This window comes from Balaenoptera acutorostrata, chromosome 16 (assembly GCF_949987535.1).
Source record: "Balaenoptera acutorostrata chromosome 16, mBalAcu1.1, whole genome shotgun sequence".
Lineage (NCBI taxonomy): Eukaryota > Metazoa > Chordata > Mammalia > Artiodactyla > Balaenopteridae > Balaenoptera > Balaenoptera acutorostrata.
In genome coordinates, this window is record NC_080079.1 from 62,032,930 (window position 1) to 62,060,367 (window position 27,438).

General features: G+C 39.3%; 3 protein-coding genes across 7 annotated transcripts in view; 2 read left to right on the top strand and 1 right to left on the bottom strand.

Moving 5' to 3' along the window:
- The first annotated feature begins 1,442 nt into the window (after nucleotides 1-1,442).
- Nucleotides 1,443-11,959, top strand: DNAJC9 (DnaJ heat shock protein family (Hsp40) member C9). Its single transcript, XM_007167681.3, has 5 exons — nucleotides 1,443-1,769; nucleotides 1,942-2,082; nucleotides 2,730-2,984; nucleotides 4,849-4,935; nucleotides 5,307-11,959. The coding sequence occupies exons 1-5, from the start codon at nucleotides 1,590-1,592 to the stop codon at nucleotides 5,424-5,426; spliced, it is 783 nt and encodes a 260-aa protein (XP_007167743.2). The 5' UTR covers nucleotides 1,443-1,589; the 3' UTR covers nucleotides 5,427-11,959.
- The window catches only part of ECD (ecdysoneless cell cycle regulator), a 92,513-nt gene continuing 69,992 nt past the window's right edge, over nucleotides 4,918-27,438 (top strand). The window contains exon 1 of the mRNA XM_057530460.1: nucleotides 4,918-4,935. The gene's annotated coding sequence lies outside the window, so the exon portion shown is untranslated. The remainder of the gene's footprint in view (nucleotides 4,936-27,438) is intronic.
- The window catches only part of FAM149B1 (family with sequence similarity 149 member B1), a 61,184-nt gene continuing 41,774 nt past the window's right edge, over nucleotides 8,029-27,438 (bottom strand). For 2 of the 5 annotated variants that reach the window (XM_028162956.2, XM_057530461.1), the window contains 7 exons: nucleotides 17,728-17,852; nucleotides 15,783-15,889; nucleotides 13,183-13,407; nucleotides 11,547-11,670; nucleotides 11,176-11,301; nucleotides 9,274-9,352; nucleotides 8,029-8,158 (listed from right to left, as the gene is read on the bottom strand). In XM_028162956.2, the coding sequence (XP_028018757.2) occupies nucleotides 8,106-8,158; nucleotides 9,274-9,352; nucleotides 11,176-11,301; nucleotides 11,547-11,670; nucleotides 13,183-13,407; nucleotides 15,783-15,889; nucleotides 17,728-17,852 (839 nt within the window). In that variant the 3' untranslated portion in view covers nucleotides 8,029-8,105. Of the gene's footprint in view, nucleotides 8,159-9,273; nucleotides 9,353-11,175; nucleotides 11,302-11,546; nucleotides 11,671-13,148; nucleotides 13,408-15,782; nucleotides 15,890-17,727; nucleotides 17,853-27,438 lie in introns of all 5 variants that reach the window. The other 3 variants (XM_057530462.1, XM_028162957.2, XM_028162958.2) reach the window with 3 other exon arrangements.

Consider the following 27,438-nt stretch of genomic DNA (forward strand, 5'->3'; position numbering starts at 1 on the left):
TGGTCCTGGAGGATCCCATATGCCGCGGAGCAACTAAGCCCGTGAGCCACAACTACTGAGCCCGCGTGCTACAACTACTGAAGCCCACACACCTGGGCCCGTGCTCCGCAACAGGAGAGGCCGCCGCAGTGAGAAGCCTGCGCACCGCAACGAAGAGTAGCCCCCACTCGCCACAGCTAGAGAAAGCCTGTGTGCAGCAACAGGGACCCAATGCAGCCAAAAATAAATAAATAAATAAATTTATAAAAATAAAAAAAAAAAAAATCTGAGGTCATCAAGGCTCTCCCAGGGTTGTCACTGGTTGACTTCCACTTACTTTGGGTCGACTTTAAAGGCACAGCAGGCAGAGAGCAACTGACTTTACCTGGGTTTGATCTTGGATCTAGGAAAGAGAAATGTTTTGAAAACCATTTCAAAGTTTAAAAGATAATAATCTACCCTGGAGAGTTTGAGGTTTTTGGAGAAGCTTTAATTGGTAGAGCAGAGGAGAATGTAATTCTGGAAAGTCTTGTCCAGTGAGGGGAACTGATGTGAAATGGGTATTTTGAGCTACTGAGTTTCTTCCAACTCACGTATTCACTTTGTGCCCTGGTCTATCTTTTGTCTAAGATCTATATACACAAACTTCCTATGTGAGCTCATCCTCTCCCTGATTTCCAAAGTTTTCTCTAGCCCTAGCCTTGCTTTGGATTTCCAGGCCCAGATTTTTTCACCAAGTCTTGAATGATTGCATCAGCCTGTCTTGCTACCCGCTCAAGTCCAACATGCTCAAACCCAGAACTGCACTTGAGAAAGCTTTTGCTTCCGAAGCTTGCGTTTTTATTAAGATGAGCATTTGGATCATGTTATCTCCAGCAAAGTGGAAGGTGATTTAGGAGCTGGAAGGTGAATGGAAATGATTCTGTAATAAATGTAAAATCTAGAAGTTCTATCAGACAAAGAATTTTTAAAAGACCGGTATTTTGTCTTTTTGTTTAATGTAGGTTTTTTAAATTGCAGGGCTCAAGGGAAAGTCCCTACCCAGTGGTCCCAACCTGTAGGTTGCAAAATTATTTGGGCCTCAGAGCTCTATGTACTCTTGTCAGATCATCTTTGGAAAAGAACAAATCTGTTTAATCTTAAGGTTAAATTTAAACCATGTGAAATTGCCAAATGCCGATGTTACGCTGTTTTTCACTGAAAACAAAAAGAAAACAGTGCATAGTTTCAGCCTAATATGAACGTTCCTTATATTGTTGCATAAACTGAGCTAGGACGTCGGGGAAAAAGTAGGTGCGAGATTTCCAGAGCATCGGGAGGAGGGCCGCGGAGGAGAGGGCGTGGTGGAAGGAGGTCCCGGCGCTAGAGGAGACCAGGGACGCCGCCTCCACTCTCCGCCTCAATTCTGGCCGACGCAAGCTTGGCCACACCCCATTTTGCAACCGCCGTAAAGTGTGGTGTCGTGGCCCCGCCCCTTCCGGCGCTTCTTGTGACGCCGGCGCCCTGGGCTTTTTGCGCGGGAAAAGGGAGCCGCGCAGGTCTCTGCTCAGCGTCGCTGGAGTCAGGCTGATTTCGCTGAGGTCACCGCCCGCTCCGCACCGCTGCGGGCCATGGGGCTTCTGGATCTGTGCGAGGAAGTGTTCGGCACCGCCGACCTTTACCAAGTGTTGGGCGTGCGGCGCGAGGCCTCAGACGGCGAGGTCCGACGCGGCTATCACAAGGTGTCCCTGCAGGTGCACCCGGACCGGGTGGGCGAGGGCGACAAGGAGGACGCCACCCGCCGCTTCCAGGTGCGCTAGACCCCGGTCCGCCGGCTGCCTGGGCTTCTCTCCGTCTTCTGGCCGCCTGACCCCGCCCAGGTGGAGTGAGCCGAACCCGGCCTGGCGTTTTCTAATCTTTATTTGTCGCGGCGCGGTTTCAGTGAGAGGCGCAGGGTTGATTTTTGGATGCTCTTTCCCGCAGATCCTTGGGAAGGTCTATTCCGTTCTGAGTGACAAAGATCAGAGAGCAGTGTACGATGAGCAGGGAACTGTGGACGAGGATTCTGACGTGCTCAGCCAAGATCGGGACTGGGAGGCCTATTGGAGGTTACTGTTTAAAAAGGTAAAGAACTCTGGAGATTTCCTTGTGACTGTTTCCATCATTCATTCAACAAACGTTTATTGAATGCCTCTAAGGCCTTGCATTTTGTGTTGTGTAAGAATGAGGAATTTTTTTTGGCCTCGAAATATTAATAAATAAACACACACATACACACCGGCGTTCCTCAGGAGATACCTATCTACTTACTGATCTTTGAGGAAGGGAAGACTTATCTCACCGTTAGGTTGAACCGTGTGTGTGTATCCATAACACATGCACCTACACACACACACTCTTACAGAAACGGGTCTTTAATTTTCCGTTGATGTAGAGTGATTGTAGTGAAACGGGGGCATTTGATTTTTTTACAAGATGTGCTTTATTTTACATATCCCGATGTAAGTCCTGAAACTTTTCCTAGCTTGGAAACTTCACTTAAATTTTCCTGGTCTGTAGCTTAGTAGTTGTAAAGGTTGGACTAGGGAGAACTTTGGAAAATCTTTGGCATAGAAACTTTGGTTCCTTGCAACAATTTCAACTCAGGCAACTGAGTTGAGGAGAAACATTTGGGGAGAAACATTTCAACACCTAAATATACTTTTTACTAGTATTTCTTTTATTTAAAATAAAATTCTCAAAGTTAAAGCATATGTCTCTCATTTGTTCAGATATCTCTAGAAGACATTCAAGCTTTTGAGAAGACATACAAAGGTTCTGAAGAAGAGCTGGCTGATATTAAACAGGCCTATCTGGACTTCAAGGGTGACATGGATCAGATCATGGAGTCTGTGCTGTGTGTGCAGTACACAGAGGAACCCAGGATAAGGAACATTATTCAACAAGCCATTGATGCCAGAGAGGTCCCGTCCTATAATGCCTTTGTCAAAGAAGCACAGCAAAAGATGAATGCAAGGAAAAGGAGGGTAAGATTTTGAATGCCATTTATATCTTGACTGCTTCCAAAAAGAATTTGAGGATATTTACAATAATGAAAATATATACAAGACAGCTGAAATAAAGATTAGGTTTAACTTGTTTTGTAGTTTTCATCTAATAAAATGAGCAGATCAGCTCATTAAGAGAACCTTTTTTTTCTACTGTGCTGTGCTCAAGAGGATTTTACTGCATGGATTATTTAGATAATCAATATCATTTTAAAGTACCACTGAAATATTCTTTATATGGGCCAATTGTTGTAACCTTACTGAGGCATTCCTGAGGAGATAAAGTAATGGAGTCCAGATACACAGGCTAGACAGTGATTCTTACTTGGTTAAGGTGTGGGGGAGAGGGTGACAGAGGCTGTCTCTTTAAAACTGTGCTTGTTAATTCAGATTCCTTTGTTCTTGCCAGATTGATTCTTGAGTTGGACCCAGAATATACATTTTTTTAAACAAACTATTTAGTTTATTTTGATAACAGTGTCTTTCCAAACACTTTGAGGTACACTTTTGTGGAGTATCAAGGACTGTGGCTTGTGTGTCCTTTATACCCATATTAAACTGTGGAGTTGGTGAGGGTAAGGATGACGGCAGGGGAAAGGAGCTTAAGGATATCTGGGGTTCAGGGAGGGAGTGGATTCAAGGTAACAAACATCTGTGCCTCTGGTCTTTTGGTATTAAAGGCACCATTGCCTCAACCTGACTTTCATAATGGGAGCTCCACGGAGAGCAAACAGTGTAAGACTGTAGCTCTTTGGTGTGTACTTTATTTTGTATGGCTGAAATGGGGGTGGAGGAAGGTCTGCAGCTTTTAGGTAAAGAGACACAGGAGAAACCTGACACCTGTGCTGAGTTGAGAGAAGTGGAATGTGTATCAAGATCATCATTTTGGCTCATAGGCTACATCTGTCTAGATTCAAGCTGACAGTTTATCTTAAGTTGGTAATCATTTTTTAGGTGAAACTGAGCACAGCTGTATTCAGGAATAGGCTATTAGCTTGAGAAACTTCCCTAGAGTTTGGGGGAGCGGGGCGGGAGGCTGGAATACTTTTGAGTGAGACTCCCACAAACTTGGAGAGGGGAATACAGTATTAAAAGAAATAAATTGAATACAGGGACTGAAAGTAGACAATGGAAACTGTGTCTCTTTATTGGAATAACAGGGTCCTAATGTATCATAACTCCCAGTATTAATAGTATTCATTGCTACTTAGAAAATTCACTGGAGGTTGGGGCCTCTTATAGTCTTAGTTGTTGCCCTGAAGGAAAGAATGAACTTATTAACCTTTCCCAAGGTATTCTTGTGGTATTTTGGAATCAGTGCCCTCGTAAAATTTGGCAAGAGGAGGTGGCTTTGAAATCCGGTAAAGAAAGGTTAAAACTGAATTTGTTAGAGTTTATTCTAACTACTCAGGGGAAATTTTAAACCGGGGTTGCCCTCAAGGCTGCCACGAGTCACATGTAGTAAATTGGGTTTCCAGAGGAGGAATCTGAGGCACCTGTATCCTGGCAACATTTTGAGGGCATTCTTGGCTAAGTGCCCTTTCTTAGCTCTTCTAGCATTTTGGTTTCCTTCCTGTCACCATGTGGTTTATGAAACCAAGTTACCTGCTTACCCCTAGCAAATACAAATGGGGAACAGTCAGAAATGCTTATTGGAATCAGAGGATCTACTGCTTGATGTCAGCAGTGCTGCCTTTTAGTGAGTGTCATATTTATGCAATTTTATCCTTTTAATTTATATAATCTTCAAATTGAAGGAGTCTTAAATTTGCTTTGGGGAAAGAGGGTGTATTTTTAGTATTTGCTAGATTGCCATAGCGTCTCACATGAGTTTCTGTTTTAGGCTCAGGAAGAGGCTAAAGAAGCAGAAATGAGCAGAAAGGAGTTGGGGCTTGATGAAGGAGTGGATAACTTGAAAGCACTCATTCAGGTAAACCTGGCAGGTTGTCTGTGAAGGTTGCCACCACTTCTTTCATGTTCTGATTCCTACTGCTAATATTTTCTTTGGAGTGTATGTACAGTATTGTGGGCATTTTGTTTTCTTCTTTTAAGACATTCAGGTACCATACAGTCATCCTTTTAAATTGTACAATTCAATGGTTTTTAGTATATTTATCAGGTTTTACAGTCATCAGCACTGTCTAATTCCAGAACATTTTCATCACCCTAAACAGAAACCCCTTATCCATTAGAAGTCACTCCCCATTCTCCCTTTCCACCAGCCCCTGGCAGCTGCTAAGTACTTTTATCTCTGTGGACAGTCTTGTGTTTTGAAAGCTTGTGTTTTGACTTCTCAAACAGAGCAGACAAAAGGATCGGCAAAAGGAAATGGACAATTTTCTGGCTCAGATGGAATCAAAGTACTGCAAACCTTCCAAACGAGGAGGGAAAAAAACAACTCTCAAGAAAGAAAAGAAATAATGGAATTTTCTCTTCAAAGGTCCTTAGGTGTTAATTGATGCCATTGTAGGCAAGGTGCCGTCAAGATTTGAAGACAAAAGTTAACCCTTGAGAAAAGTTGTCTTTCAAGCCTAAATTATTCAGATCAACTATGTAAACCAAACAGAATCTCTCAACCCGATCTTAGTATATCTTGGAAACACCCTGATATTATGTGAGGTCCTCCTATGAAGGAATTTGGTGGTGATCATTGAGGGAGCAGAAGGGTATATGCTTCCTGACAGCACTCTTCTATGGGTCTTCTGTACAAGGAACTGTATCTAGAATGCAGATCTATCCCTACCACATTTAGCAGTTGTCATTTTGCCACACAGGAGTGAGCTGCAGGGTATTCAGTGGTGTGTGTTTACTAGAACAGGTACTCGACCTAGCCTCCAACACACTTGCTGGACGTCTGTCTTCCAAATACTTGCCAGTTTGCTTTCAGTCTTAATGTTCTTGCATAGACCCTCTCCTTTTTGTTTTACTCACCTAAGTTTTGCACTCTTTGCTTGAGGTTTATAGGAGAAACAGGTGTTCAGATAACTTCAAGCATCTTTGTAAGAATTATACATGATTAAATAAACAAGTAAAAAAATGACTGTTAAGTTCCAGGGGCTTTTTAAATGATCCCAGTGTGATCATTTAAAAGATGATCTAGAAAAAATATGAATGGTGCTTAGGATAAAGAAGAGAGAAGAAAAGTAGTCGTAGTCAGCATTGTAGCAGATAGCCTGGTTTAAGTTGCCTCAAGAGATGTTGTAGTCCTGCCTGTAACTGCTGAATGTCCTTAGGTCACTGAGCTTGTCTGAACTTCTTTCCTCTATAAAAGAGTAAGGGAGCTGGGCTAAATGACCTATTAGAGGCTCCTAACTCTTAACTTTAACCTTGAAAGGCAAGCCATCTTGATCCAGTGGTTATTATGTACTCCTGGTATTGATTTGTGAGAATAGTACAGAGATTTTCACTTACATTTAGTTGAATTTGTATGAATTCATTAGAATATATGGAAATTTTTTAGGGACTGTTCAACTTAAAATCTCTGATTTGTAAGCTAATATATTCAATACCATATACATAAAACAAGCCTTCTGTTACTGAGATTTATGTATCATAATTTATCTGAGGTAAGCCCATGACACGTTTTCAGTTTGTGATTATAAACAGGTTAAAAAATACTCTTCAGGGCTTCCCTGGTGGCGCAGTGGTTGAGAATCTGCCTGCCAATGCAGGGGACACGGGTTCGAGCCCTGGTCTGGGAAGATCCCACATGCCGCGGAGCAACTAGGCCCATGAGCCACAATTACTGAGCCTGCGCGTCTGGAGCCTGTGCTCCGCAACAAGAGAGGCCGCGATAGTGAGAGGCCCGCGCGCCGCGATGAAGAGTGGCCCCCACTTGCTGCAACTAGAGAAAGCCCTCGCACAGAAACGAAGACCCAACACAGCCATAAATAAATAAATAAATACCCCCCCCCAAAATACTCTTTAATTGCATTAAAAATACAATTTAATGCAGGTTGTTTGAAGCGTCTGTCTTCATATGATAGCATTAGATAACTGCGAAATAATAAAATTACCCCAGTTGAATTGATCAACTCTGAAGATTAACAGTAAGATCTAAAACCAGTATGATCATCAAAATTAAAATTCAGTGAAATTTAAATAAATTTATGCCATAGTTAAAATCATTGCTGCATTCATGAGTGCACTCAGGAAAGGTCCATGTGAAAATTGGAAGAATGTCAAAGTTCTCTTCCTTTGCTCTTAGGATATGTTTATACTGGACTAATTTGCAGAGTTTCTGAAATTTTAAGAAGTTGTGTCTTGCTGGCTCGCTAATAGAAATATTCTATAAATTTTTAAATTGCCTTTCTTAGATCTGCAGGAGAAAATCGGCAAGTTGAGTTTAATATTTGGAAATAAATACGACCACTAAAGTACTTTAAGAAGAAAAGAAGCATAACCTGATGTCAAGCAGGTGTTGTGAGGTTGAGTTGTCGTATCTGAAAAAAGAAATCCATTATGGTTTATTACATAGGTTACTTTACACCAGTGCTCAACATTTATGTCTTTAGTTACTCACCCCTGCCATATCTGTCTGCCTATGGGATTGGACATCTAAAGAGAAAACTTTAGGAACGACTCATCTGTTTGATGAGTAGCTCAGATTTTTGACAGCGCTGTCTCCTAAAAATGACGTAAAAGTGAGTACACCTGTCCAGAAATTAACACAAGCAGAAGCATTCTGAAGCCAGTGATAATGTTATCAAATAATTTCCTACTTTTTGTGTATGTATAGTCTGATAGAATCCTGCAATAACTGAACTGATCATTGTTAACAGACAACATGAACAGTGATTTGGAGGATATTACTCTCTTGTTACATCTTTGGGTACAAATTTTACTGTCCAGTGAAATGGTTAACTTATGCTGAAAGAAGACAGTAACTGGAGATAGAAACAGTACCCATGTAATCTTTGGCTGATACTGTTCTCAGTCTGTTGTACCAAAATAACTCTTCATGAAGATAGTTTCAAGTTGTCTCCTGTTTACAAGCTGTGCATCATGAGATGACTGAACACTGATTTGTGAAATCTTCCCACATGTTCCCTGCAGCCTGAGGCAGGTTCTTCTCACTTGCCCTATGGTCCCTGCCTGGTTCTAGTGATTGGTCCACCTCTGTTTTGAGATTTTGTAGATCCATGTAACAGGGCCTGTCAGACAAAGATGACATCATAGAGTAACATTAGTAGACATTCTAGATTTGATCATCTCAAGTTCATATGTACAGGCTTTTTTGCTCCAGTTATCAGTTAGACTTTAAATTTGGAGCCTGTGACTAAATAGTAAAGTATATACTTACCAAGGCAATAAAAATCATGTTTGCGTATTTTATAATGTAAAAACAAAGAAACAAAATCTATATTAAGATATGAAAGCAGTAACCTAATTTTAGAAAATAGCCACTAATTTAAAAGGACTAAAATGTCTGTTTCACTTACCTAAATATTATACTAGTTATACTTGACCGGCAGCATGGCCAAATGTAATAACTAGCTCAGAGGCAGCAGTGCTTCTCTGAGGACTGATCCAAGAACCGAATCCACTGAAAGCATTCAAAGACTACCAAACGATGCTACTAGGAACCGAACTAAAAGAATTCGCTTGGATTACAGAGAAGGTTTGAGGCAGATTACTTTTTAATGTACTTGCTGATTAATCTGATTATTAACAGGAAACATTTCAACTGCCCAATAGTTCTAAATTTCACCTATAACATAAGGAGAAAATGACCCTGATGGTGAGACCATTATAGGAAGAATTAAGACATCCTTAAATTTTCTCTCATCACTCATATGAAAATAGAAACTACAGAATATAACTTAGAAGACAAAAAAGTTAATGGGATAGAATCAGACTCCTCGTGTCTTGACATTGTGAATTTCTTTTCTTACCTTGGCCTAGCAGCTTAACTGACCAGAGCAGTTTAATCCATAGCAATATGGGGTTTGCCAAGTAATAAAATCCATGCAGTGTTTGAATGTTACGAAAATGACTTATTTGGCTTAAATTTTTTAGGTTAAAAAAAGTAGTTTGCCAGAATGGCAAGAGGTTAATTTTTATATGAGAAAACAAATCTGGAACTTTCTGGCTTTGAGCAGTGGAGTTCTGTAGTTTTTTATTATATCCCATATTCCAAAATGAATTTGAGGTAATTTACAAAGATGTAGGAAAACAAAATATAATAAAATCTGGAGGAAGGAAAAATAAGCATGGAAAATAGCAGGGTCTTAACCACATAGTAGTAAAATAAAAGCCATGGCCCGACCTGTTCGTGCAGATCCCCTACCAGGTTGGGCCTGATGAGGATACTCAGTAGCACATGAACAACGATACTGTGTGTCCGGCTGAAAAAGAGAGAAGATGAGACACTTCTTACGATGTGACTTCTCCCAGAGGATAATGTGTTAACTTGGTTTACGAGGGAAAACCTTGAAGTTGGACAGCAGTGTAATCGACATCATCTGACATTCTGAGGGACAAGTTGGCTAAGTGTACTCTTACATTCCAAGTAAGAAAAATCTCAAGCCAGAAGCCCACAGAGCCATTGTTAACTTGTAAAAATTGCAAGTTCTACAACTTTATTAATATGCCTTTAAGAAAATCTTAGCATTTATAAATAATCCATATGGTTTAATATTTCTACATACTTATAATTGGCTGTCAAGGGAATTTTTATCTGATTTCCATTGCCTGCTGACTGTTTAAAACAACAGAACAGAACCTTTTCAGCAACACTGAAACACCCATGACTTTACTTCCATGCTTGAAATGTGACTCTCAATATGGAACTCAGACATTTCAAAATTATCTCAAGGGATTTAAAGATTTTAAGATACAACTAAAATACCTAAATGCAGATATTAAAAAAAGCTATCAATACCATCCCACTGGTACTTCTAGAATAAAAAACGTCCCTCTCAGTTTCCTGTCAGCACTGAAATTAAGAGATTTGAGATTTTTTTTTTTCTTTCCTGATGAAGCCCCATGCTTTCTATCAGGGATCAGCAAACTTTTTTTTGTAGAGGGCAAGATAAGGGTAAACGTTTTGTAGAGGGCAAGGGTAAACGTTTTATGTTTTGTGGTACATACTGTCATTGGAACTCCTCAGTTCTGCTGTTACAGTAGGAAAGCAGCCACAGACAGTGAATGAGTGTGGTGGCTCTGCTCTAAGAAAACTTTATTTACAAAAACAGGCAGTAAGCTGTGCATGTCCAGCCCATGAACTAGGACAGAGGAAAGAAAAGATTCTTCCCTAGGACCTGCAGAGGGAGCATGGCTCTGCTGACACCTTGATTTTGGACTTAATAGGCTCTGGAACTGAGAGAATAAATTTCTGTTGTTTTAAGCCACCCAGTTTGTGGTAATTTGTTATAGCAGCCCTAGGAAACTAGTACAATGTCCCATTCATTTATTACTCTCACCACTCTTCTAATGGAGGAAGAATCGTACAGTGCTTTAGGCTGATACAATTTAAGGGTTATGAGTTGAGATAAGTGTGTTGCAAATACCAGTGTCTTGAAAACTGGTATAGGATGTGGGTTCCTGGTGCCTGTTTCCTGGGCCATAAGTGTGGCCCTAGTCACTTCCTAGGCTCTCCAAGCCCTCTTGCACAAAGCAAATGAGGTGGGGCTGAGCTCCTGGCTTAGAATTTTGGGCAAGGTCAGTGCATGATCTCCAATCTCCCAATCAGGTTTTTTTCTATTACTTGTTTAAAAGTAAAAGGGCTAGTAAATGTACATTAAGTGGTAAGGCATTGTCAGCATTTCAAGCACCAGTTAACTAAGAACCCCCAAAAGTCTTAACTCGCACATCCACCAGTCCACATACATAATCTGATACCATTTTTTTGTGTAATTCCCTAAGAGCAGTGTTAGAGAATGAAGTTAATGCTAATCTGATACACACTGGGGTTTAACATTTTGCTTATTCTCAGAAATAGCTAAACTTTAAATTGCTTAGAATTTGCAATTTATGTATAAGTTAAGAGAATGAGTGGCAGAGACCGGTTAGAGTTTCAACAAAATATACTTAAAACATTATTTTCATTAGAACCTCATCTTTTATTCTTAGAGTTGATTAAGCCACCATGTAAAGCCTTAAGTCCGTCAAACTATTTTTTTTCCCTTTGCTCAACTATCAAGACCATAGAGGAAGTATTTCACTCTACCAAAAATGACTGAGTTGTGTTAGGCCTGGAGAAAAAGTCTGGTAAAAGGAGCCTCTCGTGGGGCTGCTGATGGTTAGGCTCATCCACCGCTGCACTTTGAGCTCGATTGGAATCACCATGGGTTTTCTGCAGAAGAGACAAAAATTACAGAAACAGTTAATTTGTAGTGGGAGCTGTGCATGTCCTATATCAGCCCTAACAGGTATGGTAACTGCAGGCCAAGCAGCTCCAATGCCATCGTCATAAGTCAGAATTCAGTGTGTACTTTTGACAAAATATAGTGTTAAGTCAAGACCAGAGCACAGACCCTGCAGAATTACTGACCCTGAGGTTTTATAAGCACATGGAAAGGCAATAGGAAAGAGACATACCGTTTGCCTTTGTGGCCCCACAGTGCTCAAGTGTTCCACTTCAGTTGTGCCAATAGGTGGCAGCAGATTGTTTCGACTCAGGGGCAGTAGTGAGGGAGAGGAGAGTGAGTCGGCTGCCACTGGGCTGCAGATCCCATCAGCAAAACCAAGACATGAAAGCATAAAGTTACAACAATATAAGCAAACTGATGAGAATCAAATAAACTGAGCAGATGAGTTTAATTTCATGCACAGAAAGCTTTAAGCTGCCTGCATTTTTAAGTGAAGAGATCTCAATGAAAGGATTTTGGAGAATTAAAGTTTTGGGTTTTCTTCATAGTATTTTCTTACTTATTGTTGAAACTTCATCCTGAGCACACAGCAGAAGTTGACCCTTTCTCCCACAGAGAACTGGAATAAAACAATTTTCCCTATATTGTGTTGTATTTCTCTGACAGTTATGGATTTGTAATTTCACATCTGATGGAACTCACAGTTCTGGGCTTTCTAGTTGTCCTTTTCACTAAAAACTATAATTTCCAGGTAAAGTTCCTAAACTTATTTCCTTCCATGGGATTTGGAGCAGTTTGCAGTATTACTCATGCCCAAGATAGTAATTAAAAGCTGAATGATACTTTTCATGTCCCAGAAAAAAACAAAGCAACTTACTTTTCCACTTTGAAAAAAGCACTGTCAGAGGTATGAGAGATTAATTATACATCAAGACCACTCATACTCAAATGAATGTATAGCTATATCAGTATAAATATAGCTACATCAACATAATAAAATAGAGAGCAGCTGAGAACCCTGGTGTCCTAACAAAGATTTTTGGTGGTTTGGGACACCTCTTTTAGTAAGTCTATTGGGATAAATTGTAACAAGAAATTGAAAAGTCAAAATCAAGAAATGTTGGGAGAGAAGTATAGTGATGTGCTTGATTTAGAGGCTGAATTCAAAACAGTTATGGCATTGTCATCTCACACCCTTGTTCATAGTGTTAGAAATTAACTATCCTAAGATGTTTTGTAAGTCAACAACTAATGAAAGAATTTTATGTTAAAGACTTGGCTTGGTATTTTTTGCACAGTGAGGCTCAGAGTGTCTAGTGAATGAAAGGTGGGAAAAGGGAAGAGAACATGTTTAGTGTTACTTCCTAAGACGTGCCAAGGGACATATTTCCTGGTGTATAAGCATCTACTTATCTGAGGTTTATAAAGTTTTCATTGTCAATGGAATAGGTAGATCCCAATGGTACAGAAAAATATTAAAGGAGAATTAACTATTTGGGGAAGAATTTCAAATTCTTCTGAGGAATTTCTTCTGAGGATGTTCCCACTAAGGAAAATGTTTTAATAAAATACATATGTCTTTTATTCTTTTGGTGAGTTCTACTGAAGTATTCTAGCCAACATTTTATTTGTAGAAATATAAATCTTTAGCTAAATCAATAGGAAGATCCAGTATATCTATATTTCATTCAAATTTAACTCCATTTTTTCTGTATTAGATTTACACCAGTGTGCAGTTCATCATAAGACTATGTAATGATTACTGTCTAGGCATATATTTCAATCTTAGATTTAAGTTCATTCTCTATGTAAAATTCTTCATTAGTTTTACCATAGATTCCAGAAATTCTGCTTTTGAAACCTACACTCGGGATCCTCTGAGTATTTCTTCCATAGGTCTTGGTGTTCCAGCGCGTGAATGGCTTGTGCTGATGGGATGAAGGGTACGTGGTGGGGGATTGCGTCTCCTGGCGGACTGCACTGTATATGACAGAAATGATGTACTAAGCTCCAGGGCTCGATTTGGCCAATTTCGAGTTGAAAGGATGGTACTGGACCCAGGCCTCATAAGTAGCTTGTCATCAAGATCTCTAGTGGCCAAATATCAGAAACCCACAGTGAGATCAAGATTGCTCTGTACAGGGAGACAGAACTCAAAGGGTAAAAAGCCTTAGACTATAAAATACATTCAAGGGAGAAAAAAACGAAAAGAGAAAACGATAAATAACCTAGTTTTAGAAGTTACATAATCTAGCTCAGGCATGAGAATGTGTACCTAAAAGAAGGACATCATTTCAATCTTACACATAATTTACTAGAATGGAGACTTGGGAAAGCAAGTCCACTTTTCACCTGCCATCACAGTCACTTCTTCAGTTACTGGTAAAGACTAACCTGTAGGGTACTGACTCCAAAGTGCTTCCCAAAAGTTTACCTCAGGGACTGTTTGAAGCATTCTTTTGTGCTGAAGGAATGTCACCAGAAAGACTTAGTTGAAAGGCCAATATTGCTGCTTAGTAGTGGGGTGGCACTAGTGTGGCTCCCACTGCAGAGATTAAAATGCTGAGCTAGTTGGAGCCTACAGGGATGGGGGTTCCTTGGAAAGCTGGGAACAGGCAAAGGGTCCAGAGCTTTGTACAGCCCAGGGCAGTAGATCCCCATTTGCATAAACAACTGTGAAATATAACACTTTTCTGTAAGACTGATAAAATACCATGCTCAACAGTTCAGTAGCTTAAACTCTGCCTTGTAGATTCAGCGGCTTTGTTTTTGTGTTTTAAGCAGATGAGAGAACGTTTGATTCTATTGTAAGGCACCTAAGAGATAGTATTTACACTGTGATGTGGAGGGGAAGTGAAAGAATAAAGCTCTGCCACGTGCTCTTGGCTTTCAGCAAGTTCCTCAATCTTTCAGGCCACTTTGGTGTCCTCTAGTGCAAAATATGCCTCAGGGTTTGGAGAACTTTGAAGGAAAAATGCCCATCACAGAATAGGGCTAAACCTTGAGCCTTGCTCATATGAGATCTTTCTGGTCTTCCTAACCATTCACTTAAGCCTTTTCTTTATACAGCCTACTGCTTTCTAATTACAGGGGTTTAGGCCTTAGCTGCTCTTTGTTCATCTTTATTCTTCCTCTGGACTACTCATTTATAACTGGATTTATCACCTCCATGCTCCTAGATCAACCTTCAAATCTGACCTTCTGTATGGCCCGTCATTGTAAACTCAGCACACCCCAAGCTCATTTTCCCCCTGCCAAACAAGCTTCCCTTGAGCTTGAAATCTGAGTTGACTTTGATTCCTCTATTTTTATAGAATTTGATTTCTTTTACAGTATCTCCTAAAATATTTCATTCCTTTTTTTAGTCTTGCTACAACTTGAGAACAGACCCATAGCAGCCTGAACTCCCGCATTAGACTCCTTACTTTCAGTTCCTCCTGCGTCAATCCAATCTGTTTCCTACTGCTGTGAAATCTATCTTTCAAATTCCTGTTTTAAATATATGTGCTCCCCAGCTGGACTCATACATTGCTCGCGTGGGAATGTAAAATGGTACAATTCCTTTGGAAAATTGTATGGCCGTTTATTATAAAATTAAGCATACACTTAACCTATTCTGTAACACTTTCACTTCTAGATACTGAAAAACGAGACCATAGGTCCACAAAAAAAACCTGTGTAAGAATATTTATAGTGCCTTTTATACATAACAGCCCCAACCTGGAAAATAGCCCAAGTGTTCATTAACGGAAGAATGGGTAAACAAATTGTGGTATACTATTACAATGGAATACTACTTGGCAATAAAAGAGAATCACATGCAACAACATGGATGGATCTCAAAAACATGACATTCAAAACCCTCCATAGTCTGGTCCCAATGTTCTTTAATTTCATAGTGTCTTCTTTCCCACTAATCACACCATGGTCTATTTTAGTTGTAGAAGATTGTCAGTGGTCTTTGATCAGAACATTAAAGTTCTAACCTATTGCTTCCTATCCTACTACAGCAAAAATGGTCAGCTTTCTCTTCTAAATATTTGTATTTTCCTGTCTCCAAACCTTTTTCCACACCATTCCTCCTACCTAGAATAGCCTTGCTGCTCTTCTCTGCTTATCCAAACTTCCATCTTTCAAGGATATGTTCAAAACCTACACTTACCCACCAAAATGCTTCCCTTCTTTGGGACTGCCATAGTGCTCACACTGAGTACACAAACTTCACACTCAGTCACAGGAATGCCCTGTATGGTTAGGTCTCTTTTTACCTTTGTGCCTTCTCACCAGTTATTTTATCAGCTCCTTGAAGGTGGAGACCATTTTCCTTATATGTTTTTACTCCCCAGATGTCTCTGGTTGCTTGGTACGTACTCAATACATGTATGTTGATTGACTGACTTTGCTCTCCTTTTATTTCTCAGTGATCTACTTAAACTCTATAGTCTTAAAATTTTATACTTCTTACAGGAGCTTGTCCATTAGGGAGAGATTTCTTGGCTGTAGAGGCATCCCATGAACCAAGAGACCATTCACATTTGGCTGATGACCACTTGCTGCTTGACAGAGACTCATCTACATATCAAAAGAAGGTGTTACTCATTATTGGTTGGTGAAGATATCAGCTTGGTTTCCCAATTTTGCCAGAAGTTAGTATTTCCAAAATAGGTCATTTATACATTTTTCTCCTATGCCTTAACTTTTGTATATCTTGGCCAGTACCCCAGCTGGAGCCCCAAGTCCACTGTCAAGATGACAGGATCAGAGTGCTTTCCTCTCCATTTCTAAATGGGGAAGCCTGGTCAACTTAGATGAAAGCAATTAATAGCCACTCTCAGGGGAGAGAGGACCTTTATTGTCATTATTATTTACATTATACTAGAAAACAAAATATGGAACAGAAATGGGGAGAATAAGGGTAAACTCTATCTCTTTTACCGTCACATAATCCTATGCTCTGCACAAACTAATGCTTTCTCCTTCACTACACCTGGAGCAGTCAGCTCTCAATAATAACGTAAATTCTGACGACTTTATTAGAAGGAGTTAATTGTATTTGTTCTAATGTTAGCAGGATTTAATCTTACCTGGACTGCCACTGCCACCTTAGTGTCCTGTTTATTTTCTCTCTCAGGTAGTCAGTTAAGTGCCCTTTCTGGCCAGCTCCTTCTCTGCCACAGTATGCATTTTCCTCCTCCTTTCTCTTAAGAATGTTTGGATTATTGCTTCTCCTTCCTTTGGTCATTAACAACCAGAACCGTGTACGTTAACTTTTCAGGGCTTAGGCTACCCAGGTCATAACCAGGCCAGTTCAACATGTAGAAGTATTTTATTACCATCATAGGAATATTAGATTATTACCTGGGTCATCCTCCAATGTGATAAGGTATGGGCCTTACTGAGTTTATTTTTATTTACTTTTTTTTATTGAAGTAGAGTTGATGTACATATTATATAAGTTACAGGTGTGTACAGTATAGTGATTCACAAGCTGAGTTTACTTTTAAATAACCCTTTTTAAAATATAGCTGCACAATATCTGGCCAGTACACCAACAAAGCAAATACTAGATGTACTAAACCCAGGCTCGATGAGCATGGGCCAAGGATGAGAATCCTTTTTCTCTTTCTTTTTATCCCTCCCCTGCTCCCACACTTTTTTTGCTACAATTAACACTGGGAAGCTATCATGTAGGAACTGGGATTACATAAATCATTACACATGGATGAGACCAGGCTTATCAACCTTCTGCAAGAAATGGCCATTTTTATATGCTTGTCTACAGACTTATTTGAAACCATTTTCTCCTCCCTTTGGTTTGCCTTTTACATCTGGTTATGATTAGTAAACATCCAAAAAGCAAAAAAGTCAACAGATTCAAATATTAAAAATAAAACAAAAACCAGGTTGTCTGAGATAAGAGAAAAAAGAGGGAAGAAGTCAAAAAGAAATTCAAAGGACAGAATGTTAAGGCCATAGAAGATCTGATATTCGTCCCTCTTTTCATCATATTTTTCATTTTTCCCAAAGCAGACTTAAGCTGACCATATAGTTGAGTCTAGATTGCACAGCTTATAGATGCCTTTTCAAAAGAGCTGATTGAGAATTACTTAACTCTAATTTGCTATTTTTTTTTAACAGGTTAAAATTTTTTTTATTGTGGTAGAATATACATAACATATTTACTGTGTTAACCATTTTCACACGTACAATTCATTGACAAAGTGCATTTGCTGCTATTAATTTTTTAAACTGAAATTAAACATCTTTGCAAAGAGTCACTGGATTACTGTGATAAACACATAACTTTACTGAAAAAGAGTCATAGTGATACAATTAAGGCAAATAACTGAGCAAACTTCATCTACAAGAACAGTCCTAGGTTCTCCAATACATTCCCCTGTGTGACTTACCGGATTTGAGGTGATGGACAGCACCTTAGACTGTGGCACTCGAGGTAAGACCAAAGGTTGTGGTTCATTCAGCACACAGGGGCTTTCTGAAGCTGGTCTGGTGATTGCAACATTACTGTCATCATCTGAGCAAAGGAATAGAATCTATTATCCATGAATATCTTCAGACCCACAACAACAGTACTGTGAAAAAAAAATCTCCCCTGAGAATTCATAATCTCAAGCTAGGCTTCACTCATCTTTGCAGCCCAATTTCATACCACCTGCACAGTTCAAAAAAAACCCTTTAAACCATGAATTTATTTTAAAGTGTTTCCCAGGCTGGTGATTCCTATTTGTACCTGGCAGAAGGAAAAGCAAAGATTACTAGAGCAAAGCTGTCTAATAGAACATTTGGAGATTAAAGGAAATGTTCTACATATGCACTGTCCAGTATAGTGGCCTCTAGCCACATGTGGCTATAGAGCATTTAAAATCTGGCTAGTGTGAGATCTAATCAAACTTGCAAGCTTTTGCACAACAAAGGAAACCATAAACAAAACGAAAAGACAACCTACAGAATGGGAGAAAATATTTGCAAATGATGCAACCAACAAGGGCTTAATTTCCAAAATATACAAACAGCTCATACAACTCAACAACAAAAAAAACCCTATCCAAAAATGGGCAGAAGACCTAAACATTTACCAAAGAAGACATACAGATGGCCAATAGGCACGTGAAAAGATGCTCAACACTGCTAATTATTAGAGAAATGCAAATCAAAACTACAGTGAGGTACCACCTCACACCAGTCAGAATGGCCATCATTAAAAAGTCTACAGGGGGCTTCCCTGGTGGTGCAGTGGTTAAGAATCTGCCTGCCAATGCAGGGGACATGGGTTTGAGCGCTGTTCTGGGAAGATCCCACATGCGGAGCAACTAAGCCCATGCACCACAACTACTGAGCCTGTGCTCTAGAGCCCGTGCGCCACAACTACTGAGCCCACATGCCACAACTACTGAAGCCCGCGCACCTAGAGCCTGTGCTCTGCAACAAGAGAAGCCACTGCAATGAGAAGCCTGCGCACCGCAATGAAGAGTAGCCCCCACTTGCCGCAAGTAGAGAAAGACCGCATGCAGCAACAAAGACCCAACGCAGCCAAAAATAAAATAATTTTTTAAAAAAAGACTACAAATAACAGATGCTGGAGAGGATGTGGAGAAAAGAGAACCCTCCTACACTGTTGGTGGGAATGTAAGTTGGTGCAGCCACTGGAAAACAGTATGAAGGTTCCTCAGAAAACTAAAAATAGAATTACCATATGATCCAGCAGTCCCTCTCCTGGGCATATATCTGGACAAAACTATAATTCAAAAAGATGCCCCTGTGTTCATAGTGGCACTATTCACAGTAGCCAAGACACAGAAACAACCGAAATGTCCATTAACAGATGAATGGATAAAGAAAACGTGGTATAATGTATACAACGGAATACTACCACTCTGTAAAAAAGAACGAAATAATGCCATTTGCAGCAACATGGGTGCAACTAGAGATTATCATACTAAGTGAAGTAAGTCAGAAAGAGAAAGACAAATACCATATGATATCACTTATTCGTGGAATCTAAAAATGTGACACAAATGAACCTATCTGAAACAGAATCATGGACATAGAGAACAGACTGGTGGTCGCCAGGGGGGAGGGGGTTGGGGGAGGGATGGAGTGGGAGGTTGGGGTGAGCAGATGTAAGCTTTTATATATAGAATGGATAAACAACAAGGTCTTACTGTATAGCACAGAGAACTATTCAATATCCTATGATAAATCACAATGGAAAAGAATATTTAAAAAAAGAATGTACATATATGTATAACTGAATCACTTTGCTGTACAGCAGAAATTAACATTGTAAATCAACTATACTTAAGTAAAAAAAATAAAATTTGGCTGGTGTGATTGAGAACAATTTAAATTTTACCTAATTGTAATTAATTAAAATTTAAATAGCCACACACACCTAGTGAAACCTCATGCCCATTACCACTGCCAGTTTTTGTAAATAAAGCTGTAAGAGTAGTTTGTTTATTCTCATTACTGTATAGTACTCCATCATATGAATATATCAGGTTCTGCTGTTGAGGGATGTTTGGGTAGTTTCCAGTTTATGTTTTCCAGTACATAGTGCTGTCATGGACATTCTTATATATGTCCTTGGGGAAGATGTATACTGAGTATATAGTAGTATATGCAGCCACATCCACTCATATACATATTGTTTATGGCTGCTTTCAAGGGCAGAGTTGAGTAGTTGCAACAGAGACTGGATGGCTGGCAAAAACTAAAACATTTACCATCTGGCTCTTTATACACAAAGTTTGCTGATCCCTATTTTAGGTCAATCAACCCACTAAACCAGTCAGAGACCTTCCAGCTCCATTATAAGATCATTGTCTTTTTTTCAAACTTTAAGTTTCAAAATCAGAATAGTTATACAATGAAATAACCTAAATTTATGGATGCATGGAAAAATAAACTAAAAGAATATTAATTCATAGCCTAACATTGGTAAATTGTGAAAGGTGAAATGAAAGTTTTCTCTGAAAACTTTCAGTGGTTGATAATGAAAACTGAAGTAATTCCTTTTTTACCAGGATTTATTATTATTGGGGTTTGGATATGTCTCTGGACTTGATCATCTGTCCTGTATCTCCCAAAACTTAACCTCACATAATATAAAGCAGTTTGTTTTGAAAAGGGTCTTAGACCTACTCTTCTCCAATACCAGCTTTAAAAGGGAACTTAACATGCATACAACAGAGTGGCTTTAAAAAAACAAAAAAAAACCTCACATGGACAGTATCAACTGTGGCAAACATGTGGAGCAACTGGAATGCTCATACAATACTGGAGAGAGTGTAAATAGATGCATCCACTTTGGAAAAATATTTGGTAGTATCCACTGAAGTGGGAATAGCATATCCTATGACCTAGCAGTGCCACTGTTATGTACCCAGTACATATGTTCACCAAAAGACATATATAAGAATGTTTATAACAGCACACTATATGCCAGCAGACATAAACTGGAAACTACCTAAATGTCCATCAACAGTAGAATGTGATATATTCATACAATAAAATACTATATAACAATGAAAATGAACTGTTACACTCAAAACAGTTGAATCTAACAAACATAATGTTGAGTTTAAGAAGCCAAATGCAGAAGGGCACATACTATATGAATCCATTCTTAAAAGTTTTAAAACAGGCAAAACTAATCTGTGGTGCTGTAACTCAGGATAGGTTTACTTTTGGGGGATAGGAGTTTAGTAACATGAAAGGGGCTTCTGAAGTATTGGTAATGTTCTGTTCTTGGTATGAGCATTGGTCATACAAGTGGATTCAGTTTTTAAAAATTAATCAAGCTTGATGTAAATTTATTTTGCAATTTTCTATATAGATATGCTTTATATTTTTTTAAATATATTTTTTAAAATTTATTTTGGCTGCACCAGGTCTTAGTTGTGGCACATGGGATCTTAGTTGCAACATGCAGACTTCTTGGTTGTGGCATGTGGACTCTTAGTTGCAGCATGTATGCGGGATCTAGTTCCCTGACCAGGGATTGAACCTGGGCCCCCTGCATCGGGAGCACGGAATCTTACCCTCTGGACCACCAGGGAAGTCTCTCCCCTAGATACACTTTAATAAAAGTGTTTTTTTAAATGTATTTCCTGGACTTGTGCTTCCAGCCAAGATGGAGCAACAGGGACTGGCTTTACCCTCCTGCTTAAAACAACCAATAAATCCGTGAAACAATGGCTTTTAAGACACTGGGCATCAGGTAATGAAAGACAGTGAACCATGAGATAGTAAACAAATGATGCTAGCTCTGCAACTGCCTTGAAAGAGTTTCCAAGACATGACACAAAGAGGGAGAACAAAGGCAGATCCTGGTGGACTCCCTGATTTGAAAGTCCAGAGAGACCAAGACTGCTAGGGTTCATAGGAGAGAGTATCAGAGAAGAAAAATGCACAGAAAGGGAACCCAGGATATCTGTAGAGTGTGGGGTGTCCTTTGAGTACTCAAAGGAGTATTGATCACTGCATGTATGAGAAAAAACCACCTGAGGCTAGAAAAGAGAACCAACTGAAAGAATTAGAGGGAATAGTGCCTGCTGCCCACATGGGACCAGGAACAGTGCCTGGTTCTTCCAGCCACACTAGAAAAACTCATAATTAATGGGGCATTGGGCAGAGTACTTAGGACAATCTTGCCTCAGTATCTGGGGGATAATTAGTTGGACTGAATGACCTGTCTATAACAAATCATAAAAGCAAGACCAGAAGAGATCAAACTTTTTACAGGTAACTTAAGTGCATCCCAGGAAAAACCGAAGAAGATACATACAAATGAAAAAAAAAAAAAATCGACTCCCAATAAGATAAAATTCACCATGTCTGGCACCCAAAGAATACCATGCAGGAAAATACAACTCACAATGAGAAGAATATCAATCATTGAAACCAACCCAGAATTCACACACATGTTTGAGTTATCCCACTTTTTCAAAAAGAGACATGGAAGATATAAAATTCACCCAAATCGTACTTCATAGAAAACAATGAGTAGAGAAATACACTGGATGAGCTTAACAGCAGATTCACCATTGTAAAAGAAAATATTAATGAACTTGAAGGCACAATAGGAAACATCCAAATTGAAATACACAGAGAAGAAAATTCTTTAATTAAAGCATCACATTTGAGGGATCAGTAAGCAAATGGACTAATATATATGAGTAACTGGGGTCCTAAGTGATGGTGGGCGGCAGAAAAAATATCTGAAGAAATAATGGCTGAAAACTTTCCAAACAACGAAGACAATAAACCCACAGATCCAAGAAGCTCAACAAACTCCATGCAGAAGTAACATGAAGAAAATTACATCAAGGCACATCATAATCAAATTGCTCAAAACCAGTGAAAATGAGAAAAATCTTAAAAGCAGCCAAAGAAAAAATACATGAACACAGGAACAAAGAAAAGGGTGACATCAGATTTCTTGTGCAAGTGAGAAGACGGTGGACGACATCTTTAAAGTATGAAGAAGGAAATCCAAAAGAGGGGATATATGTATATGTATAGCTGATTCACTTTGCTGTATGTACAGTAGAAACTAACACAATATTGTAAAGCAACTATACTCCAATAAAATAGGTAACCAACAAGGACCTACTGTATAGCACAGGGAACTCTGCTCAATACTCTGTAATAACCTAAATGGGAAAAGAATTTGAAAAAAAGTAGATACATGTATATGTATAACTGAATTACTTTGCTGTGCACCTGAAACTAACACAACATTGTTAACCAGCTATACTCCAATATAAGATAAATTTTTTTAAATAAATAAACAAACGAGATACACTGAATGTTAAAACAAAAAATGTACCAAGAGAAAAAGTGTCCACCTAAAATTCAATACACCACACAACTATCTTGCAGAAATTAAAGAAAAATAAGGAAATTGTCATATATCAAAAGAAAGCATTTCTCACCAACAGACTCACATACAAGAAATCTTAGAGGACATCTCTCAGGTTGCAAGAATTTTTAAAAAATTTTTTAATGAGATAAAATTTGCATAACATGAGTCACTGTTTTTAACCATTTTACAGTATACAATTAAGTGGTTTTTAGTATATTCATGATTTTCTGCAACCACCACCACTATCTAATTTCAGAAAATTTCTATCACTCCAAAAAGAAACCCCATACCTCCCAATGCACCTCTTCCTCCATCCCCTGGCAATCATTAAACTACTTTCTCTATGGACCTGCCTGTTCTGGAAATTTCACCTTAATGGAATCATACAATATGTGGCCCTTTATGTCTGTCTTCTTTCGTTTAACATAATATTTTCAAGGTTCACCCATGTTTTAAGATGCATCATTACTTAATTCCTTTTTTTAAAAAAATAATTTATTTTTGGTTGCATTGGGTCTTCGTTGCTGTGCACAGGCTTTCTCTAGTTGTGGTGAGCGGGGGCTACTCTTCATTGTGGTGCGCGGGCTTCTCATTGCGGTGGCTTCTCTTGTTGCAGAGCACGGGCTCTAGGCACACGGGCTTCAGTAGTTGTGGCATGTGGGCTTCAGTAGTTGTGGCTCAAGGGCTCTAGAGCGCAGGCTCAGTAGTTGTGGTGCACGGGCTTAGTTGCTCCGTGGCATGTGGGATCTTCCCAGACCAGGGATCGAACCCATGTCCCCGGCATTGGCAGGCAAATTCTTAACCACTGTGCCACCAGGGAAGTCCCTAATTCCTTTTAATGTATGAATAATACTCCATTGCATGATGTATTAGTTACTCAAGCTGCCATAAAATATGACAGACTGGATGGCTTAAACAGCAGAAATTTATTTTCTCACAGTTCTGGAGGCTAGAAGTCCATGATCAAGGTGCTGTCAGGGTTGTTTTATAGTGTGACCTCTCTTCCTGGCTCCTAGGCAGCTGCCTTTTCCCTCTGTCCTTGCCTGACTTCTTCTCTTTACACACACAGAAATAGAGAGCTGTGATGTCTCTTCCTCTTCTTACAAGGATACCAACCCTATAGGATTAGGGTCCCACCCTTCTGACTCATTTAACCTTAATTACCTCCCCCTTCTGACTCATTTAACCTTAATTACCTCCCTAAAGGCCCTATCTCCAAACCTAGTCACATTGGGGGTTAGGGCTTCCACATATGGATTTTGAGGGGGACACAATTCAGTCCATAACACGTGGATATACCAAATTTTGTTTATCCATTCATCAGTTGATGGATGTTGATGTTTAGGTTGGTTCCACTTTTTTTTTTTAAATAAATTTATTTACTTATTTATTTTTGGCTGCATTGGGTCTTCATTGTTGTGCGTGGGCTTTCTCTAGTTGTGGCGAGCAGGGCTACTCTTCGTTGCAGTGTGCAGGCTTCTCATTGCGGTGGCTTCTCGTCGTGGAGCACAGGCTCTAGGTACACGGACTTCAGTAGTTGTGGCATGTGGGCTCAGTAGTTGTGGCTTGCAGGCTCTAAAGCTCAGGCTCAGTAGTTGTGGTGCATGGGCTTAGTTGCTCTGCGGCACATGGGATCTTCCCAGACCAGGGCTCAAACCCGTGTCCCCTGCATTGGCAGGCGGATTCTTAACCACTGCGCCACCAGGGAAGTCCTCGTTCCACTTTTTGACTATTATGACTAATGCTGCTGTGAACATTCATGCCAGGGTTTTGTGTGGATATATTTCATTTCTCTTGATTATATAACTTTGAGTGGAATTGCTAGATCATATGGTAATTTTATGTTTAACTTTTTGAGGAACTGCCAAACTGTTTCCACAGTGGCTGCACCACTTTACATTCCCACCAGCAATTTATGAGGGTTCCAGTTTCACAACCTCAGGAACACTTATTAATGTCCTTTTTTTTTTTTTTAAATACAGCCATCCTAGTGGGTTTGAAGTGGTGTCTCATTGTGGTTTTATTTTTGATTTGATTTCCCTAATGAATAATGATGTTGAACATCTTTTCATGTGCTTATTGGCTATTTGTATACCTTCTTTGGAGAAATGTCTGTTTGAGTTATGTGCCCATTTTTTAAAAAATAAATTAATTTATTTATTTTTGGCTGCGTTGGGTCTTCGTTGCTGCGCACAGGCTTTCTCTAGTTGCGACAAGCGGGGGCTACTCTTTGTTGCAGTGTGTGGGCTTCTCATTGTGGTGGCTTCTCTTGTTGCAGAGCACGGGCTCTAGGCATGTGGGCTTCAGTAGCTGTGGCTCGCGGGCTCTAGATCTCAGGCTGTTGTGGCGCATGGGCTTAGTTGCTCCGCAGCATCTGGGATCTTCCCGGACCGGGGCTCGAACCCATGTCCCCTGCTTTGGCAGGCGGATTCTTAACTGCGCCACCAGGGAAGCCCTATTTGCCCATTTTTAAATTGGGTTGTTTTTATCTTTTGTTTTTGAGTTGTAGATCTTTATATACTGTGAGTACTAGATTCTTATCAGGTGTATGATTTACGTACATTTCCTCCCATTCTGTAGGCTGTCTTTTCAGTTTCTTGATAATGTCCTTTGATACACCCTAAAGTTTTTTATTTTGATGAAGTCCAATTTATTTATTTTTTCTTTTGTTGTTTGTGGTCTTGGTGTCATATCTCAGAATCCACTGCCAAATCCAAGCTCAAGAAGATTTACTCCAATGTTTTCTTCTAAGTTTTATAGTTTTAGCTCTTAAATGTGTACCTTCAATCCACTTCAAGTTGATATTTTGTATATGGTGTGAAGTAAGGGTCTAACTTCATTCTTTACCATGTGGCTATCCAGTTGTGCCAGCACAATTTCTTTTTTTTTTTCCTATCTGAATTTTTTTGATTGACATATAGTTGATTTACAATATTCTGTAAGTTTCAGGTGTACAACATAGTGATTCACAATTTTAAAAGGTTATACCCCATTTATAGTTATTATAAAATATTGGCTATATTCCCTGGCAGTACCATTTCTTAAAGAGACTATTCTTCCCCCATTGAATGGTCTTGGCACCCTTGTTGAAAATCAGTTGGCCATAGATGTGTGGATTTATTTCTGGACTTTTGATTCTATTCCATTGATCAGTATGTGTTCTTATGCCAGCACCACACTGTTTTGATTACTGTAGCTTTGTATTATGTTTTTAAACCAAGAAGTACAAATCCTCCAAATTTGTTCTTTTTCAATATTGTTTTGGATATTCAGGATAACTTGCATTTCTGTATGAATTTCAGGATCATTTCTGCAAAAAAGGCAGTTAGAATTATGATAAGGTTGTACTCAACCTGTAGATGTATTTAGGGAGTATTGCCATCTTAACAATACTTAGTCTTCCAATTCATAAACAGAGGGTGTCTTTCTATTTCTTTAGGTCTTCTCTATTTTCTTGCAATAATATTTTGTAGTATTCAGTGTGCAAGTCTTACACTTCCTTGGTTCAGTTTATTCCTAAGTATTTTATTCTTTTTGATGCTATTATAAATGAGTTGTTTCCTTAATTTCATTTTTGATTGTTCATGGGTAGAAGCTAGAAGAACTTTGAGAAGCATGATAGAGAAGACATAAATTACCTTGAACAGACTTAGGAGGAATCTGGATTTGGAGGAAGCTGTAGGGGAGGGCTCAGAAGGAAATGAGAAACATGTTATTAGAAACTGGAAGTATGGAGATGCTTGTTATTTTGTGGCAGAGAGCTTAGTGAAATGGTCTCCTGTGGTCATGTGGAAAGCAGAACTTTTAAGTGATGATCTTGGTTATATAGCTAAGGAGATTTCCAGTCAAAGTGTTAAAGGTGAGGCCTGATTTTTTTCTTGCTGCTTATAATCAAATACGAGATGAGAGAGATAAATTGCGGGAAAAACTATTAAACATAAAGAAACCAGGACTTGATGATTTTGAAAATTCTCAATCTCTCTAGATGGCATAAGATTCTAAATAAAGGAAGGCTATCAGACCCCCAAAATTCTACTGGCAGGAAACAGTCTAATAAAATTACTTAGCTACAAACATGTGCTATGTTTCATGAAAAAGGAAGGATGACTCAGAGGGCAAAACCAAGAGCTCAGAGGGTAGAGCAGAAAGCTGAGAGGATTATTTCCAGGCCTTAAAACTTAATGAAGGAACTCCCAGTATTTTCACAGCTGGATTTCAGAATTGCCGTGGA